Source organism: Folsomia candida, unplaced genomic scaffold (assembly GCF_002217175.1).
Source record: "Folsomia candida strain VU population unplaced genomic scaffold, ASM221717v1 Fcan01_Sc003, whole genome shotgun sequence".
NCBI lineage: Eukaryota > Metazoa > Arthropoda > Collembola > Entomobryomorpha > Isotomidae > Folsomia > Folsomia candida.
The window spans coordinates 1,319,693-1,338,148 of record NW_019091195.1 but is presented as its reverse complement, the minus strand read 5'-3'; the positions used below and the strand labels follow the sequence as shown (position 1 = coordinate 1,338,148).

The 18,456-nt window shown below is 38.2% G+C and overlaps 7 protein-coding genes across 9 annotated transcripts; 3 read left to right on the top strand and 4 right to left on the bottom strand.

Moving 5' to 3' along the window:
- The first annotated feature begins 268 nt into the window (after nt 1-268).
- On the top strand, nt 269-3,086 carry LOC110845637 (copper amine oxidase 1). The gene is made up of 10 exons (XM_022092092.2): nt 269-370; nt 453-894; nt 959-1,056; nt 1,139-1,406; nt 1,488-1,629; nt 1,720-1,747; nt 1,844-2,320; nt 2,383-2,751; nt 2,816-2,888; nt 2,957-3,086. Exons 1-10 carry the CDS (start codon nt 313-315, stop codon nt 3,039-3,041), a joined length of 2,040 nt encoding a protein of 679 aa, XP_021947784.2. The 5' UTR covers nt 269-312; the 3' UTR covers nt 3,042-3,086.
- Nucleotides 3,083-5,645, bottom strand: LOC110846362 (SET domain-containing protein SmydA-8). Of its 3 annotated transcripts, none has more exons than XM_022093083.2 (6): nt 5,161-5,645; nt 4,884-5,093; nt 4,726-4,802; nt 4,291-4,640; nt 3,536-4,193; nt 3,083-3,473 (listed from the first exon to the last, which is right to left on the bottom strand). In XM_022093083.2, the coding sequence occupies exons 1-6, from the start codon at nt 5,279-5,281 to the stop codon at nt 3,177-3,179; spliced, it is 1,713 nt and encodes a 570-aa protein (XP_021948775.1). In that variant the 5' UTR covers nt 5,282-5,645; the 3' UTR covers nt 3,083-3,176. The 3 variants fall into 3 exon arrangements, with proteins under 3 accessions (XP_021948775.1, XP_035705438.1, XP_035705437.1); XM_035849545.1 differs by having other exon boundaries at nt 3,536-3,968; nt 4,050-4,193; nt 4,884-5,290; XM_035849544.1 differs by having other exon boundaries at nt 4,884-5,290.
- Nucleotides 5,646-6,724: 1,079 nt separating this feature from the next.
- LOC110846474 lies at nt 6,725-9,111 on the top strand. Its single transcript, XM_022093242.2, has 6 exons — nt 6,725-6,876; nt 6,946-7,205; nt 7,265-7,401; nt 7,603-7,972; nt 8,048-8,211; nt 8,710-9,111. The coding sequence occupies exons 1-6, from the start codon at nt 6,846-6,848 to the stop codon at nt 8,966-8,968; spliced, it is 1,221 nt and encodes a 406-aa protein (XP_021948934.1). The 5' UTR covers nt 6,725-6,845; the 3' UTR covers nt 8,969-9,111.
- On the bottom strand, nt 8,897-11,052 carry LOC110845636 (glutamate-gated chloride channel). Its single transcript, XM_035849546.1, has 4 exons — nt 9,930-11,052; nt 9,639-9,825; nt 9,385-9,584; nt 8,897-9,303 (listed from the first exon to the last, which is right to left on the bottom strand). The coding sequence occupies exons 1-4, from the start codon at nt 10,384-10,386 to the stop codon at nt 9,173-9,175; spliced, it is 975 nt and encodes a 324-aa protein (XP_035705439.1). The 5' UTR covers nt 10,387-11,052; the 3' UTR covers nt 8,897-9,172.
- A 392-nt stretch (nt 11,053-11,444) lies between these two features.
- Nucleotides 11,445-12,507, bottom strand: LOC110846457. Its single transcript, XM_022093224.2, has 3 exons — nt 12,300-12,507; nt 11,961-12,234; nt 11,445-11,879 (listed from the first exon to the last, which is right to left on the bottom strand). The coding sequence occupies exons 1-3, from the start codon at nt 12,438-12,440 to the stop codon at nt 11,551-11,553; spliced, it is 744 nt and encodes a 247-aa protein (XP_021948916.1). The 5' UTR covers nt 12,441-12,507; the 3' UTR covers nt 11,445-11,550.
- Nucleotides 12,508-13,899: 1,392 nt separating this feature from the next.
- LOC110846654 lies at nt 13,900-16,755 on the top strand. The gene is made up of 7 exons (XM_022093475.2): nt 13,900-14,379; nt 14,451-14,538; nt 14,626-15,102; nt 15,181-15,376; nt 15,472-15,803; nt 15,882-16,051; nt 16,151-16,755. Exons 1-7 carry the CDS (start codon nt 14,189-14,191, stop codon nt 16,494-16,496), a joined length of 1,800 nt encoding a protein of 599 aa, XP_021949167.1. The 5' UTR covers nt 13,900-14,188; the 3' UTR covers nt 16,497-16,755.
- LOC118434946 (1-phosphatidylinositol phosphodiesterase-like) lies at nt 16,634-18,002 on the bottom strand. The gene is made up of 4 exons (XM_035849705.1): nt 17,592-18,002; nt 17,306-17,520; nt 17,003-17,217; nt 16,634-16,938 (listed from the first exon to the last, which is right to left on the bottom strand). The coding sequence occupies exons 1-4, from the start codon at nt 17,937-17,939 to the stop codon at nt 16,661-16,663; spliced, it is 1,056 nt and encodes a 351-aa protein (XP_035705598.1). The 5' UTR covers nt 17,940-18,002; the 3' UTR covers nt 16,634-16,660.
- Nucleotides 18,003-18,456: the final 454 nt, after the last annotated feature.

Genomic DNA, 18,456 nt, shown 5'->3' with positions numbered 1-18,456 from the left:
TTCATATCCCCCGCTGTGCTGCTACTTCGTGCTACAATGTAAAAAATATGCACGCACGACATCCCATAACTCTCTCTCTCTCTCTTTCATAAATGCATACTATTTAAATACTACCCAACCTCAATTAGAAACATGTTGAGGGGATGTTAACCACAATGGTGACAACGGGTTCCTTTGTATGATTGACTTGCAAATATGCACGAGAACACGCATTACACAATCTAGCTTTATTTCCTGACACACTTTTCCGGTTTAGGCGTACGACACATATTACCCTTCCGTGGGTACATAACCTCCAGTAATTGGTGCAAGATGTTGATCGTAATTTCGTTGTGGAGCTTTGTTATTTTATCGGTTCAAGGAAAAGACGGTAATCTCTGCCTGACGTCCTTCTCAAAAAAGATTTTAGTCGACGGTCACTCTAAATAATAACAGCATAACCTCATTTACAGCACTGCACCCACTTGATACCATCACACCGGATGAAGTATACTTAACAGCGAACCTTGTGAGATCCACAGCTCAACAAAAAGTTCCATCCGGACGATTCATAATTTCTTCAATTCTGCTCAAAGAGCCCAAGAAGGCCGAATTGCTTCCATTCTTTTTACGCGATGAAGCCCCGGGGCCAGGCGAGATTTGTAGACGGTCACACACCGTCTTGTTTGACCTTAATAATGGCGGAGACGTTTACGAAGTGGTGGTGGATCTGGATAAAGGGAAGGTCGATAGTTGGACTCAAATGCCAAGAGAACTTCATCTTCAACCCATGACTGCAATTAACGAAGAAGGGGAAATCATACCACAAATGGCTCTAAGCGATTTAAAAGTACAGGAAAGGTTTAAGCAGTTGGGTGTTAAGAACATTACTGCTGAAGTTTCTAGTGATCCTTGGTGAGAGTGAAATTAAATTGATGCAAAATTTGTATGGACTTTATGCATATTTATGAATATACAGGTTCTACATCTACAACGATGAAAATCCGGCGTATAAGAACAGACGAATTGCCCAAGTCTGGTTCTACCTAAGAAATTTTGAACAAGACAACTTTTATGGTTATCATCATTGCATAATGTTTTATCAAATATTTAATATAAATAGTTATAAAACATTAAGTTCATCAATCCGTAATGACAGCCCATCCTGTGAACTTCATTGCAATTGTGGACGTACAACTGGAGAAAGTTGTGGAAATTCAGGATCTACCCGTGTACCACGGGACAAATCGTACCTTACTGGGTCGTCCCTTGTCGTCTCGAGCAGAGCACCAATATGACCCACTCCTCCGCCCGTGGGAATCATACAGACCAAGAGTGAAACCGGTACATGTCTTCCAACCAGAAGGGGTCAATTTTCGCGTGAGTGGGAGTCAGATTCAATGGCAAGGATTCAAGTTGAGGGTGGCGTAAGTACTTATGCGTAAATATACATGGGGAATTTCAATAATCTCATTAAGTGTAGTTTCTTTATGGTGCTAATTTTATAGGTTTTCTGCTCGAGAAGGTCTCGTCCTCAACACAGTCAGTTTCACCGATAAGGGGAAATATCATCCATTATTCTATAAACTAACTTTATCTGAGCTGAATTTAATCTATGCCGATCCAAGGCCACCATTCCATCGAAATATTGTGAGATGAATCAGTACAATTTTATGTGCATAGTACTTACTAATTCCCATTTTCTGTGGTCGCATAATAACTATAAAAAAATTGCAATAGCCAATAGATTTAGGACATTACGGACTCGGTGGGTATATATAATTTATTTACTGAACTTTTTCGGGCGCAACGCCCATAAAGTTACATGAAAAAATAAAAGCTTGACTTATCAATTACGGTCTAGGTATTCGCGCCAATGAGCTCTCCTCTCCCGAAGATTGTCGTGGGATCACCCACTTCTTCCACGGGGTTGGGAATTATCACAATGGTCTTCCAAAAACGAAAAAGAACGCTGTTTGTGTGTTTGAGGATGATGGTGGCGTTCTTTGGCGAAAAGGGAAACCTCACTCTGGTCGGATCGTCACCGTTCGAGCTAACCGATTAGCAATAATGTCGATCATCACGTCTGGAAATTACGATTACATGTTTACCTGGTACTTTCACCAGGATGCTTCAATTCGGTTGGAGGTAAAATTAAATGGAGTGGTGAATCCCAAAGTGGCTGTGGGGGTGCCCAAATTATCCGACCTCAGACACGGGACAGTCATTGCTCCCAACCTCAACACGATCTATCATCAACACATATTCACGTACAGGATTGATGCTGATGTTGGCGGAGTTAAGAATACTGTGCATACGGTGGATATTCTTCAGGATGATGGTTAGTCATTGATGAGCAGGTGAAAGTTTATTCTCAAATGAAGCCCTAAAATTAATATGTAGCACCAACTGGTTCTTTCGATAATCCGTTCGGCAATGGATGGACCACAAAGACGACAGAGCTTCAAACAGCATCTGTCGGAAGATCTAATACTTCTCCGGAACAGGGTCGAACTTGGCTTATCGCTGTGCCAGATAAGCTGCATCCAATCTCTGGGACCAGAATGGGATATAAACTACATCCCGATAACACGATGAGTACATTGTTAAGGAAAGATTCCCCACTCCACCCACTTTGTGCGTTCTCTGACTATGACGTGTGGGTCACAAAATACAATGATGAGCAAATGTACCCTGGGGGGTTCTATTTAAACAATTCTGGATTACCAGAGTGGGTTGGGAACGCTCCAGATGAGTCGATAGAAAGAGAAGGTTTTCATTAAACTTTTACATGACCAATTATTTTTTATTAACAACTTTATTGTATACGTCGCAGATGTCGTTGTTTGGCACACCTTTAGGACAACGCATATCCCACGCACAGAAGAGTTTCCTCTGATGCCGGCAGAGTATTATTTCGTATTTTAAAGTTTTTGCGAGATTTTTTATGAGTTGACAAAAAATTTGTTATTTTCAGGAGTTTTGGATTTTGGCTCAAACCTGCAAACTATTTCATGGAAAACCCAGCAATGAACATTCCCCCGATTGTCACTTATAGCTAAAATTAATAATTATCTGCAATAAAAATAATAATTGTTCTGAGTGAATGAGCGTACATAAGGAAGTTTATTGCATGAGACAAACCGATTGGTAGAAAATATATAAGCATTAAGAGAAACAAATGAATTAATATGTTATCATTTCAGCAATTCCTGCACTCTAGACTTTTCCTCATACATTGTATCGATCGCTTTATCGACGGACAAAGCGAGCGTGGGGTAGTCCACGATTAATCTGTCCAAGTCCAAAATTGTTTTTGTGGTTGTGAGGTATTCCAGAATTTCGTCTACTTTAGCGATAAAATCATCCCCCGTAATTTCACCTTGAGACAATTGAATCCTTGCGATGGGCAACTCTGCAGTAAATAATTGATAGAGCGTGACTCCTCTGGGCCTGCTCAATCCAGGGTCAACCAAATCCAGGACATGCAACAACTGCAAACAAAGCTCCTATTTATAAGAAAACCTGTAAAAATTATCCATCAATCTTGTCAAACCTGTAAACAAAGCTCTTTCTTCCTCTGTAGCATTTCCATCATTTCCATCTTGATTTCCAGCTCGTTTCCATTCCACTCATTTAAATATGCTCTGGTCAACGTTTTCATTAAGCCCAACATCAAGGCATGATTTGGATGTAGAACTTTACCACTGAATTTTTTAAGCATCCGCTCCAACCTAGAAATTCTTGAACCCACGCCACAGCTATCCGCCGACTCAATCTCTTTCTCAACTTTGTTTAAAATTGATGCAAGTTTTCCATATTTGACCGAATTACTGCAAGATGAGGAAGTGCAGTACCACAGAACCTGGTCCAGATCTGGCGAAGATCCCGAAATTTCGACAGGATTTTTTGGTAATAAATATCCACTTGAACATTGTCCGCATTTCATGGCAGATAAAAAAGTGCCAAATTCTGTGGGATCTTTACACCTTGGGCAGAAACAGTCAAAATACTTGGTATTCTTTAGAAATTTTCTTCGCCTGGTGGTCGTTTTTAATGCGTCTACGTACGATGTAGAGATAATTTCCCCTTTTCGAATTGGAAGAGAAGTCCGAACAATCATACGAAAGCTGGGGCCCGTGGTAGTGGCGTGTACCGTGTTTGGGACACAGTCATGTCCCATGAGAGAGGTTTCTGGATACAGACCGCAAATTCTGCACGGACAAAAACAAATGAGATCGTTTTAACAGATTGGAAGACTTACATAAATTGGAAATATTCATGCATATGTATCTCAACAAAACAACGTACTCAATATTTTGATACTTGATCTCAAAACAGTTCACATCTACAAATCCAATACAAGTGTGAATAGTTTCGGCGTCGTACTCGTCCTTCATTTTGTACCACTCTCGGATAAGTTTAAGCGTGTTGACCTCATTCCTGTTCCACAGAGTGGTTAAGGTGCTACGGTATTCATTGTGATGTTCCATCGTATTTAACCTAGCCCATTTTGCAGGGTCTCGACTTCTCAGGAGAATGCATCGAAGTGGGGTCACCGCCTCATAGGCGGGATGGCATGAGGTAGGGTCTGTAATGCGAGATCCGATGGAATGGCCCTTCTGGAAAATGGGGCACTCGTTTTCAGAATGATTTGGATTCTAGATAAAATTAGAAACCAAATTGCGACTTTATGTATAAACAATAACTTCCTTTATGATTTTATGGTTTACTTTTTCTACCCACATTTTCACAACTCTCATTGCAAACTGGAAACCCACATTTGGAACAGTGGTAACTACAGTCCACTCGCTGGTGGCATCCTAGACGGAAAATGTATGTATGTGTGCTTAAACATTAGCAATTTCTAACAGCTATTTATACATATGTATGTACGTACTAACCCAGGCAGACCGGATATGTAGTCCTTTTTGGTCCAACGACGAGGGGACTTTCAGTCAGTACAATTGTTCCTTGGGGTAAATCCCTCGCAGCGACTAAATACCTGCCATAAACTTCATTTTTCTTTATTACATAGGGACGACAGGATTCTTTATGATTTTTCCAATGCTCTTTCTGATGAATGGTGGAGCAGTAAAAGACGGATGAGCAACCTGAACATAACATATTTGAAAGAACATAATTGAAAGCATATTTGAAAGCATATTTGAAAGAAAGAACCTGAGCATATTTTGTCTGCATTTTCTTGACAGACGGGACATTTTTCAGATTTTTCACCCTCATCCGAGCTGGGTGTTGGTTGTGACTCGAGATGATTATTGGCAGTTAGCGTGCTATTCATATCGTCAGGTTGTCAACTTGTCAGCCACTTGTCAATCGCACAGCCATCAAAAACCACTATGCAAGTATGTGTTATGTGTGTATGCAAATATGCATATGTATGTACTTATACGTATGTATGTGTGTTTTTATTATGTATCGTCCCAAATATTTCTGCACAATATTATTTGACAGTCTTTTGTAAAAATTTTGTAATCGAATTTTATTGATAATAAGTATTTTATTCTATGCAAATCTAATTTGAGTCAAATTATTGTACACAAGATACGTATGTAAATAATTGAAGTTGACAAAAGGATTCTCACTCCGTCGAGATAAGATAATCTTGATGTTCGCGATACACAACTCGGAATCGGAATGGGAAGAAAAGTAAACATTTTGCCTCAATAAACACAAGCGTACGTGATTCGGACAGGATAATAAAAAAATAAACGGAAGCCGTACTAAATTTAGCTTGGGAGAGCTTTTAATGCACAGTGAACCGAAAAATCGGGGAAAAATGCTGTCTGGAACTGAAGGAATATACGCAATTGTATATTTACATAGGTGTTGGGTGGATATGCGTGTCAACTAAATTTTTCTGTCCCGTAAAACGCCAACGACACATTATGGGTGAGATGTTTAGGAAATTGAAGGATTTACGTGATCATATATTCCATTCACCTTTTCCACTACCTGTAAGCAATATGTACATGGATCCGCAAAAGTTTGGCACAGATCTATATTTACTAAGAACCAAGTGTCGATTTTAGATTTTGGTTAGATTTTGGAACGAGGATGAAAGGAGCTGAAAAGAAAACCATTAGTTTCACTACGGGAAGAGCTTAACTAGGAATTTGGTTGGTAATAAAATTGGAATACTTTCAGGAGCAGACTACGGGCACATGTATTTTATGGTTTCAACATGTCGGGGTAAAGAATTTGTGGTTCATTGCATAAAAAAAGAGTGCTATTTTTAATGAGAAAGTAAGAATTTAAGCACTAAACCCATACAACTTATATAATTTTTTGGGACTCTCCAAAATGGGACATAACCGAAAATGTCGTGACATATTTATCTTAGGTGTTCCGATTTGCTCGCTGAAGTCATGTACTCGTAGTAATAGAATAGACGACTGAACCTCAATTCAGAAATTCAAAACAGAAATTACATATGCGTTAAAAATTTGTATGCACAATATCGCATTAAGCTTTGATTACATTAATATTAATTTAAGAAATTAATACAATTTTACTGACAATAGTGCAGGTGCAATGCTCATTAAATCATGCAAAAATAAAATATGCGTTTTCTCACAGATGGTTTTGACATTTTCATGTACAATAATATTTTTGCAGTTTACATATTTGATTTTTTTAAATACTCACATATGTCCACTAACATGTGGTTTAAATGTTGTATATTAACATTTAAATGTTGTTACATAAGAATTTTAATTATTGTAACGCTTTGTAATACAATGTTTTTAGATTTTTTCACAAATTATTTAAGCCTCCTCAAATACTGAGAATTTGAACATTTGCGTCACGGCGTTAACCTGTGGCGTGTTGTAGAAACCAGTAAAATGACGTTCAAATTATTTTCGACTTTGACGGGTAAGACTGGGATTTAATTACAGAATTATACTCCATGATTTATTCCCTATTACTTGAATTAATTTGCAGCAATATTTCTCTGCTTCCAAAGTGGAGATAGTGCCAACTCATGTCAACTAAATTGGGGGACAAACTTATTGCCTGCTTGGTTTCCACTAATTTGGAACGACACTTCAATTGTCTACCCGAAATATAATGGAACCGAATGGCTGATTGAAATGACTCCAAAAACGTCGTTGCAATTTGGTTGCGGGGAAGCCACAAATCTCCTCCAGAATTTCCTCCTCCCTGAAACCCTACTCACTTGTGATGGATACGGGAATTTGAAGGTTGTGAATTCATAAAAGCATGACAAAAATATTGGTTATTTTTAATGGCGTGTTAACAGGCAGGACTGGTGTCCCCCAACTTCACTTCGATGGGATGCCTAAACCAAGTTAAAGAGAAGGTCGTGCATCTGCCTGCTTCCACTTGTTACAATGGCTATGATAACATTGACATCACATTTCTGTCTGCGACAAACAGGTGCGTACATTGTAATGCAAATTCCAATTATTAAATTCTGGAATATTATTTGCACTTTAAATAACCACATTATTCCTGATTTTGCAAACTTATGATACTCAGCTAAAATCCTAACTAGTAGGTTATAGAGTACACACTTTTCTCAACAACAATACGCCACATTAATTATGTACCATTTTAATTAATTATTTCTCTACACAGCTTTCCACTTATTAATGTTTGCCACAATACTGCAAAAGACGAAACGATATTTGCTCAGCACACGATCCATGGTGCAGCCCTTAACCCGTATGAAGTGTCCAATCGTCGCCCAAGTTTCAAGGAGGGTGGATATTACCCCACCTTTACGGCAGACGATGCCTACAGTCAAAAGTCTCAGTTGGCCGTGGTCACTGAGCTGACAGGACCTTCCCGAGGTCCTGCTTATATCGATGCAGCACGGTCATTCTATTTTGCTCGAGGTCATTTAGCCCCTGATGGAGATTTCGTTCATATTTATGAACAGAATGCGACCTACTATTTTGTCAATGTCGTTCCACAGTGGCAAATTATTAACAATGGAAATTGGAAGGTGATTACATATTCATCTCAAAAGAATAATCAGAAATTATGAGAATTCGGCAATCCATAAAATTAATTCATAAAGGCGATGGAAATGGCAATTCGGGATTTGGCTACGGAAAGACAAATTGATTTAAAAGTATGGACGGGTGGGTTAGGAACGCTGACCATGCAGAACGAGAATGGGACTGATGTCGAAATTTACTTGGCAAAGGATGCTCTGAAAAATCGGCGTCTTCCTGTTCCAATGTAAGTATTATTATCGGCATAGTATTTAGTGGTTCTATTATAGAACTTCATATACGTACATATGTATGTTAGCAGTTGATAAATATTGATATCACAGTGTCGACAGAAAGTCTTTGTACCACAAAAAAAATCGTGCATTTTATCGTTTCGAAAACGAGTCAATTGATGTTAGGGAAACAATTAGTCAAAATTATGCACCAATAGCTGATCCATTTATTGCATATAATACTTATCAATTAAGTGTTGCACATGCAGTCGCCACTTAACGTAAATCAGCTAATTGAAAAATAGCCTTTCTACCTTTTCGATTTTTATGACTATTTTTATAACTAACTACTTTATCCATCATTCTCAGGCTTATCCTCTGTAGGAGCCTGATAAGATAGGTTGCTTGAGTCTGGAAGCTTGCTTCTTGAAGACTGAAGCAACTTCGCGAAAATTCTGTCGACACTGCATTTATTCTTGTTAGGATTTGTTATGATGTTAATTTATTATTAGGATTTCATGGAAAGTAATTCACAACCCAGTAAGTAAATCAGCGGCAGCTATCTTCATGGTGAACAACCCGCATTTAGTTGACGTTCCTCAAAGTTTGATAAAATGTCCCGACATTTGTCCTCAACTGCCGTGGGTGACTTGGCCAACAAAAACAATCCAGAAGGGGTACACATACTGCTGCGATATGAAGTTTGTTCAGACAAACGGAATCCTTCCAATGATTTCAAATCTTGGAGCGGATGTACTGCTTCTTGTCTAAATTTGCTAGCTTATTTGAAGACTGGTGAATATTTGTAATAATTGGTGCTCCTTACATGTTTAATTTGCTAAACATATGGCAATTATGCATATATGTTAATGAGTTAAATATGTCGAATCAAATAAATCATTGGTAAATTAAAATCCAATATCATAAATTCAAAATGTTTCATATGGTGCGCAGCACATCAAAATTATCAATCTGTCAAGTTGCCTCGATAAATTCGTTTCCGACGACAAATATGAGTGTATATAAAATTATGAACATTAGGAATCCTGCAGGAAACAGTACCCTTGAAACCTTGTCCAGCATCATTGTTTTAACGAAGCGTTTTTCTGGAAGAACAGTAGAACACATACTTATACTTTCACCCCCGATATGTTTAATCAATGAGGAATAACTATTTTTTGTCAAACCATGCATTAGAATGTCTACTTGCGTTTCTTGTCCTTGTATTAAATAGGCTACGATTGCTGTCTCCAAGATTGCTAGGGCGCCATATGCCATGCAAAAACCAGTCCACCAGTCAATGCTTTTCGCGTAACTAACTTGTGGCATATTATCGTTAAGCCCTTGAATTTGCGTGGCCATGGTCAACAGTAACGTCACCGTCAAACTATAAATATAGTCAATTCCATACCTATCTTAAATCTTCAACTTGTAGACTCACCTCATCCTTGTACTGATAGATTTCGACAAATAGAAGGATATCCATGATAGCATGATGCAAAGCGAGGTTGGTAAATACACCATCGACAAGTACATTCCAGACTGACGTTCCAAATACAGCTCCATTTTGATGCAGCTAAAATTTCCAATGGATGCTAAACCCGGGACGCCTGATGTGCTGCATGTTCCTACATACACGACAAATAATTAAGAAAAAGTGTAAAAGTAAGGGTGTCCTTAGAATTGCAGTTGACCATAGTTTCGCATCGTTTGCACATACATATGTATTTACCTGCTGACGACTTTACCAAGTCAAACTTTGAAAATCTTCTCTGGTACCTTGGAACTGACAATGTGATTGGGTTGCGCCCCCCTTCATCGTCCCACATGAGATGCATGTCTTTCGTTGTGGATGAAAAGGGGACTAAAATAATTGGACAGATGGGTTTATCGAAGGGAAAGTAGCGGAGGTCCATTTGACAAGACATGGTCGAAGTTAACCTCGTGCTCCACAGCACCATCCCATCCGGAAAGATTCTTTTGTAGCTGTTGGGCTTCATTACTTGATGAATGGATGAGGACGCCTCATTTCCAAACATTATGTCAGGCGTCCATAAGGAGGCCGAATTTGCGGCAGAGTCGTCAATCGTGACATATCCGATTGAAGGGGGCGATTTTACCAGGTTGCTGTATCGCAATCGGGGATCATACCAAATTTGTCGCAAAGTAAATTGCATAGATAGTTGCATCTTGTGAGAATTTAAGTTATTAAAATATTCAGTACATCTGAATTACATTTAAATTATACTTACTAAAATATCGTCAATTTTCTCTACTCTTCTGACGAGCATGTTCACTTTAATTTGCGTCGGGGTGCTTGGTGTCCCAGGTCGGGCGAATTTGGAGTAATTGCTTGATGACAAGATATCTAAGACTGCTTTCTGAGCACTATTTGTTCCGTCGTCATCAGCGGACACAAATGTTAATCCGTGTAACAAGAAAACTACTAGAAACGATCTCAATTTAAACATTATTATTCCTCAGTATAACGATGGGTAATAATGTACTGATAGTGATACATTAAGAGAAACAAGAAGTAATTCGGTTAGTTCAGGGGAAACCCCCTTTGTGCGGAAAAACAATCTGCCTGTCCACGTCTAACCTCGATGATTATTTTTTCGAATGCTATACCTTTGCAGGAATTGATAGCGGAGAAAACTAAGGTAATATCGGTAAATGTGTTTCCTGGTCTTTTGGATTACACTATACAGGGCATGCTGTCACGACCCAATTAAAGTCAAAAGCCTAAATTTCAAATTCTCACATTTTTAGTAGACATGAACATGAGATTACGCAAACGACAAATTTTTTTATTAATTCTTGATGAGGACGCAAAAGGTGGGGTAAACAGTAACATCTTGTCCTTCTTAATGGTCAATAATGAATTTCATTACCTGATTGATTTATATAAACATTAGACACAAAGTTGATAAATATGTAGGTTGAACCATCCATTAAGGAAAATTGATAGCGGGGGAAGGAAGTAAGAAATTTCATTATTTGGCATTTATGCATATATGCACATGTACACAAATATATCGATTCTGTAGCCATCAAAAAATCCATCTACCTCCCTCCAAATGTAGACATTTCTACATTTGTGCATACTAACATATTATTTGTATTAGTGTACCTTTGGCGTAATAATATGTTCGTATTTAAATCCACATGCTGTGAAGCACAAAATTCGCAGAAATTATCGATCCTCAAAAAGATTAATGCGTCTGCTAAATTAAGTAAGCAATAATTTGAGCATAACGTATAAACGCAAATTTTATTGGTCGAATTGAGATTTTAATCAAAATATTTTACATGACAATTTTTATCCGGTATGATTACATTTCTTCATGGATTTACTTTTTCACTGTGTACAAGAAGTTGGAATGATATCCCTTGGGAAGGAGAAGGACATTTGTCAGGAAGACGGGAAGGGTCAGATTTTTTATGACGGGAACATCCTCTAATGGAGATTCGCAGTCAAGATTATAGTTCTGTTGGAGGAAATTCTCTTCTTTGAACCCCAACGCTTTGACATGTTCACGTGCAATATCGAGAGTGAAGGATGGAAGAGAATTTTGTGACGATGTGACAGCAAATGATCCAAGTCCATCATCGTGACAAGTTACCCACACCGTGAATGATTTATTATCCGTCAATGAACGGTACACTCTGCCACCATAACCTGAAAACCGCATCATTTACACTTGCATAAAGTCATATGTACATATTTTTTAAAAAGTGCACTCGTTTAAGAAAATATTACTTGGATTAAATGCTGGAGGAAAGTAGAACGAGCCTGGTGCGGTAATAATGGGATTTAAATATTTTACAAAAGTCTTGTCATCGAAACCCTTTACGGTCAGGACAGTCCCAGTCACATCACGATTATAGCGGATACAAGAATTTCCCAAATGTTCCTCTTTGAACGTTTCAAAGTCTGGGGTTTTGTACAGCTGTTGAGAAAACCGGTACATTTCACCCTTGCTTAAGAGGGGAAAGTACATGGTCGAATTCTCATTGATGTCTTGTTCTTTCTCCTGAAAAAATAAACAGCCTTGAGTTTCAAGTTCCAAAATTAATATGCAGATTTGTGTGTTTCTACCCAATTTGGATCATAATTAGCGGTGACAAAAGGTGCTTTGCATGGTTCGAAGAAGTCTTGAAGTCCAACTTTCTTTTTGGCGTCGTCTTCTCCCAAGGTGGCAACAACCACGAGGGCGAAAATGCAAACTTCTCGAATCATGGGAGCAACTGTGGTAAAAGCTTCACGACGATCAATCAGAGGTTTAAGGAAAACTGGGCAGAGTTGGAGAGATCAATTCCTTAATATTCATATTTGCATGCACTTTGGACGAGGTAGCGTCAACCCAACCCATGCCAAACTAGCTCTCAATTTTTGGTTTGCAATTAATTGTTGCAAAAAATGGAGACTCAAAGTCACGTTGAGGTGAGAGATCCAGTCGTGTGTATTCTTTGATCCAGTTGAAAGAATTTTTTTAAGAGTCGTCGCAAATTGGATACTTGTACATATGTATCTGCACAATCATCTTATTGTGAAAATATATTTTCACGCCGATCAGTATCAACATTTCAACAACATGACTGTTTATTTTCACAAACTATGTTATACATATACATAAAAATGGATCATCTTCATCTCCCGTGCATGCCCATTTACGTTCATCTGCACGTAATTTATTGCTAAATCTAGTTTTGTGTTCCAACCCGCTTAAACCGCTCTGAAAGATTTGCTATCCTATCCTAAGTAGTTTCGGTTATGTAATCCTTTGTCCAAACGTGTAAGATTAGTTTCGGTCATACATATACATTCACATATATTTAATCATGTCACGATCAAGGTCAGTAAGTTTATGGGTTACTTGTGTACAATTTTTAAACTAAATGATATATGCACTTATGATTATTGATTAAACTGTTTGTATGAAATTGGGCGACTGGACTGACAAGGAAATATATTCTTTATGAGGCCGTACGTATAATGCAGGGTGGAGTTAAGTAAATAAATCAACATGGCAGCATCATACACCCCAAAAAATGTATTAATGGACAGTCACAAAGTGCATCTTGTATCAATTTTTGTACAAACAATTCAAGTTCCTTGATTTGCATTAGTACCGTTGAGGCGTTGACAACTAAATGATAAATTTTCGTGTAATCATTGCAGTGTTGCACAATTGTAAAATGCTCCTTTGTTCATCAACATGCAAGTTTACAAGTACATGAAAGTCACAATGAAAAACAGACATCAGATTTTATCTGAATTTTTCACCCTTTCCTATGCATACATACATATGCACATATTTACCTCTTGTGTAAAGGTACCCATCAAAGTTATTACAAAAATTGCTGGAGGGCATGGTATTCATCGGTATATGAAAAAGTTCCAAGAAAAAAGTCAGGTAGGTGCTGTCAATGCTCTCCTCTACCTACTCATCCCGGGTTACATGCTTATTACCGAGTTACAGGTGGAGATGATTGTTGGATTGGAATTTCTTAAAGAAAAACTTGTCTTTTCTTCATTCCAGCGGAGAGAGGATGACCACAATGACGACGGTTTATGAAACTTGAATACTAATTATGCATAAATAGTCTACTGCGTCCTATGTATTTCTAACTGTGTATTTATAAAATGTCACAAAATCTAAAACAATGCGTTATGATCTAAGCTTGTACAAGTTACAGGTTTCAAAAACGACAAAATTTTGCAGGGTCCCTTTGTGTTTAGTTCCAGTCAAGTATACAACAAATCATCCGTTTCATGCTCATCAAGTTTCTTTGCTAGATTAGGTTACCTGCGTGAAAGGTGTTGATTGGGACTCATTTACTGTAACAAATTATGAAATAGATATTCAGAAATGTGCACTTTTTAGCAGGGAATTTGAGTAGATAAAGCCTTCCTATATTTTTTTAAGTAATAACTATTCATTTATTTAACTTCACACTATACAAAATTAAAGTATTACAAATAAGATGGGAAGTTCGTATGGCGAGAAGCGTGAAATTCATGTTGGTCCTGCATCTACGCAGGAAATTAAAGGGATCCAAGTTTTACTCAAGGATTTGAAATCCCTTCAACAGGAAGGAGGAAAAAGTGGAGATTTAAAGTTTCATTTGAAAGATGGGCATTGTGTTAAAGCTCATTCGCTAATTATTAAGGCCAGGTATGTATTTTCTTATTTTAAACGACATGCAATTTGCATCCATAATGGTACACACAATTTTATTTATTCAGATGTAAAAGATTCAAAGGAGAAACATCTTACCCTCACGTGTCTCAAGATGTGTTTAACACATTTCTCACCTGCGTTTACACTGGGAAGGTAAGTTTTACCACGTGTATTTATGTATAAAACAAAATTCTGCAGATTTTGAACTTTCAATTTGTAACTAACTTTACGTATCTCCAGTTTAAGATAGAAAACATCAGCCCTCTCACGCTCTATCCTGTGTACCTACTAGCCCTCGACTTTGGTTTGGATGACTTGTCCTCGACCTGTGAAGAAGTCATGATCTCAAACATGGACCACAATTATGCTCTCGTCCTCCTCCAAGAAGCCGTGGCCTCGCTTTCTTTGCCCTCTTGTTCCAAACCAAATCTGATCGAGAAAGAGAACGGAAACGGAAATATCTCGGATGGGGTTAATGGAATTCCAGTTTCTGGAGTAAGTGTCAAATCCGCCATAAAAAAGTTAACGCTTTCACCAGCCATTGCTCCAACTCCGTCACCCCGTCAACTTGGGGAAGATATGCGTTTCAAAGTGCAGAAAATTGTGGACACCACGATAACATACCTCAGCGAGAACAATCCATCCGGATTAAAGCGAAATACTGTATTTCTCTCGCTTTCGGTCGAAACTATCAAAGTTATGTTGGACTCGGAACATGTAAAAGATAAATATATAAATAAATACGTATACAAATTTCAATGATAAAGTGAAAGTAATAATTTAGCTTTTGCTTAGCTCTGTCTGGAAGAGGAAGAAGTATGGCGTTGCGTCCTCCGCTGGGCACAAGCCAAGGCTGGCGTCGAGGCTCACGTCTCCCTTTGGACGGAGGAAGAACGCGTCGCCGTTTCGCAATATTTAACCCCTGTAATTTCGCACGTCAAACTCTTGCTCATCCATTCTCGCGTGTTTGCGGAAGAGGTCGAGCCCACAGGTATGTAGGAAACGAAGCGCATATTTGTTGGGTACATGATGTCCAATAGGAGTAAGAAATATATGACAGTTTCTTTCTTTCACTTATCATGGTAGGTTGTGTGCCAATGGCTCTCTCATTGGAACGGTATCGAACCGCGGCACTGTCCACATTTGAGGCATCACTTTCCGGAAATGGAGAACTCGACCCGCGACTGACCCCGAGAAATGCTCAAAAACTTTTCCACTCCTCTCTCATTATTAACAATGAGAGGAGTTGTTTGGGGAAAAAGTTGCAAGAGTGGCATTCAGCCCAGGCATCCAGAGTGAATAATACGAATTGGAAGTGTGTTTATCGTGCATCTCAGCATGGGTTTGCAGCGGGGGATTTTCACGCAAGAGTTGATGGTCTGGATGGACCAAGCGTGGTTTTAGCGCTTCTGAAAAATGTGTGGTTTTAACAAAAAAATTAGATTCTTTACAAGACAGTGGCAGTTTTTTTTACATGATTTCGTATATTTTTTTAGAACAAGTGGATATGTGGAGGATACACAGATGTTCCATGGAATAGTACAAAATCGCCGAAATACATCACCTCCTCTAAATCGTTTCTGTTTGCCATGAATCCAACCACAAACGGTGTCCCGATTCAGTTTCCGGTGACGAAAAAGCATTTCGCAGTGTGTCATGATGCCAAGTTAGTGGCGATATAATTGTTTATATAGAGATAGAAATAATGCATATACGTATGTATCAATGTAAATAAGTACATGTTCAACTATTCTTGTGATTGCAGCAGCGGCCCGATTTTTGGAGCTGGAGCAGATCTCTACATTTCCTCTAATTGTAGTACAAATTCCGATTCATACAGCAACCTTCCCCATTCTTATGAACAAAGTGGTGGAGTTAATGGCAGTAGTCCTTCTGGAGGAGTATCTGAAAGTTCGCCGGGTTCAAGGTCGAGATCGCTTACCCCAAACTCGTCTTCTTCCCCAACCGCGTTGGATCTTATTGTCGCCCCCTCCTCAATTAATAAGAAAGGAAAATCGTCCCGTGCAGATAATTCGATAAATGGATTTGCATTTGCACCAGCGTATCACTTTATGCTCGCTGACTATGAAGTCTTCGTACCCAGCAACTAAGTAATTTATGACCGTGTCTTTTTGCAAGAATTTGAATATCGTGTGCCTGTACCATGCCATTACAAATCTTAATTATGCCATTTTATAAAAAGTTGACAAATAATTCTAAAATATTTATATTGATGCATACATACATGTATTAATGATTTTAAATGTTTTTATTACTATTGAAAATTCAAACTGTTTACGGCTTCGATAAGACCGTCCCCAGGAAAATCAGAATAAATAATGCCCACAAACCGTGGCTTCTCTTTTTGAATAAATTCCCAAGTGAGAATATTCGTTCCCTCGAAATAGTACATGCAAATTCCAAAAACACAATGCAGTCTTGGAAAATCTGGAAACATTGATTTTCCCACTGGATCAGTAAATCCGGTGTAAAGACGGTCAGAACTAGTACCCTCGGTCATGTGCCCACTTGCGACAAAAAAGGGAAATACGGCTAGAAATTATAAATCATAAGATCAACTTAAATCTCATGAATTTCATAAGGCTATCATCTTCACCTGTGGGTACGCTAGATGCAGATAAATAATTTATGAAAAACTTTTCCCCTCCAGTTGAATTTGCGAGAATTAATTGGTCCTTGACAAATTTCCACTTTTTCCCCAATTCAAAGTTTGTTAATATTTCATATTCATCTTGAATAGAAAAGTCGTTTTTGTTGCCGTAGTATAAGCCGTATGGCGACGCCAAAGTGCTTGTGGTTGAAGCGTTGTATCTAAAATAATGAAAACTCCAAGTAAAATAAGCATTTCGCCACCTCATAAATAAATTAGTAAATACGTACACCCTTCTAAAAACCATACCTGGTGTAGTCGTCTAGAAGCACGATTTTTCCTCTGACTTCGCCCAGCGTAGGTCGGTTAGTTGTTGGGGTCCACAAATATTTTGCTTTATACGGAGCAACATATTCATCATAAATTTCCCAAAAGGTTTTTGTATTCTTTCCTTCTTCATACTCGTCTCGGAAGCGCATCATAATCATTTCCGAGGGATATTTGTCAAGAAACTCGACAATCGTCTGTAACAAATCCACTTGTCAGGTTTCTGATTATTCTTTTCCTATATTATTTTATTTTCGATATGCATTACCTTTAAAACAGTGCCGAAATAAGTTTTTTGAAATATAAATCCATGATGTATGGGAAAAGAGTCTTCATAATGTCGACATCTAATATCTAATACCCGGATACCACCCACCAATTGGTCCATTAAAGGAATCGACTGCGTTTGTGTAGTGAATCCCCCATAAAATGCCATACTATCGTGAGTTCCAGCTAATGACAGTTTATGAAGATAAGTGCTGTCGGATAAGTTGGACATCCAGTTTCCACGAAAAGTTGGCAAGGATTCGTCATGACTGTAGGCCACATGACGATGACTTTCTGCAATAGAAATCACCACAGTTAGAATTGTAACTCTTAATAGCAAGGAAAACATTTCGAAAAATTATTATTTCGAAAAATTATAGCTGCATCCAGCATGACTTGTGCCTTTCTTATACTTCGGTAATCCGCATTCTGTCCTGGATAATTCCACATGCGATTATTGTTGAAAAGAACAGGTGCGTGTGAATTGCTAATCTTGGTGATAATGGTCAGTTTGGATTATTTATTTATTCATGAGCTGATTATACAAATGCTTCTAGTTTAATATTCTAATCTCAGAATTTCTAGCTAAATACATAAGCACATGTGTGTGCTGAATTATGCGTTTTACAAATATTGATTCATAAAGGATTGACATATTGGAGGCATAGGTATTTGTGTGTAGACGTAACAATTAATTTACATGTTGTCAATTATAATTGTAATTGTCACTCCAAAAGTGGCAGGTGACATTTAAAATTGGAAGTCCTTGGAATGTTGGACAAATTCGATGAAAGAAAACACATGCGTATTAATTTTACCCATGAAAATGGACTAGTTTGACCCAGTTTTCAATATACTCTCTCGCC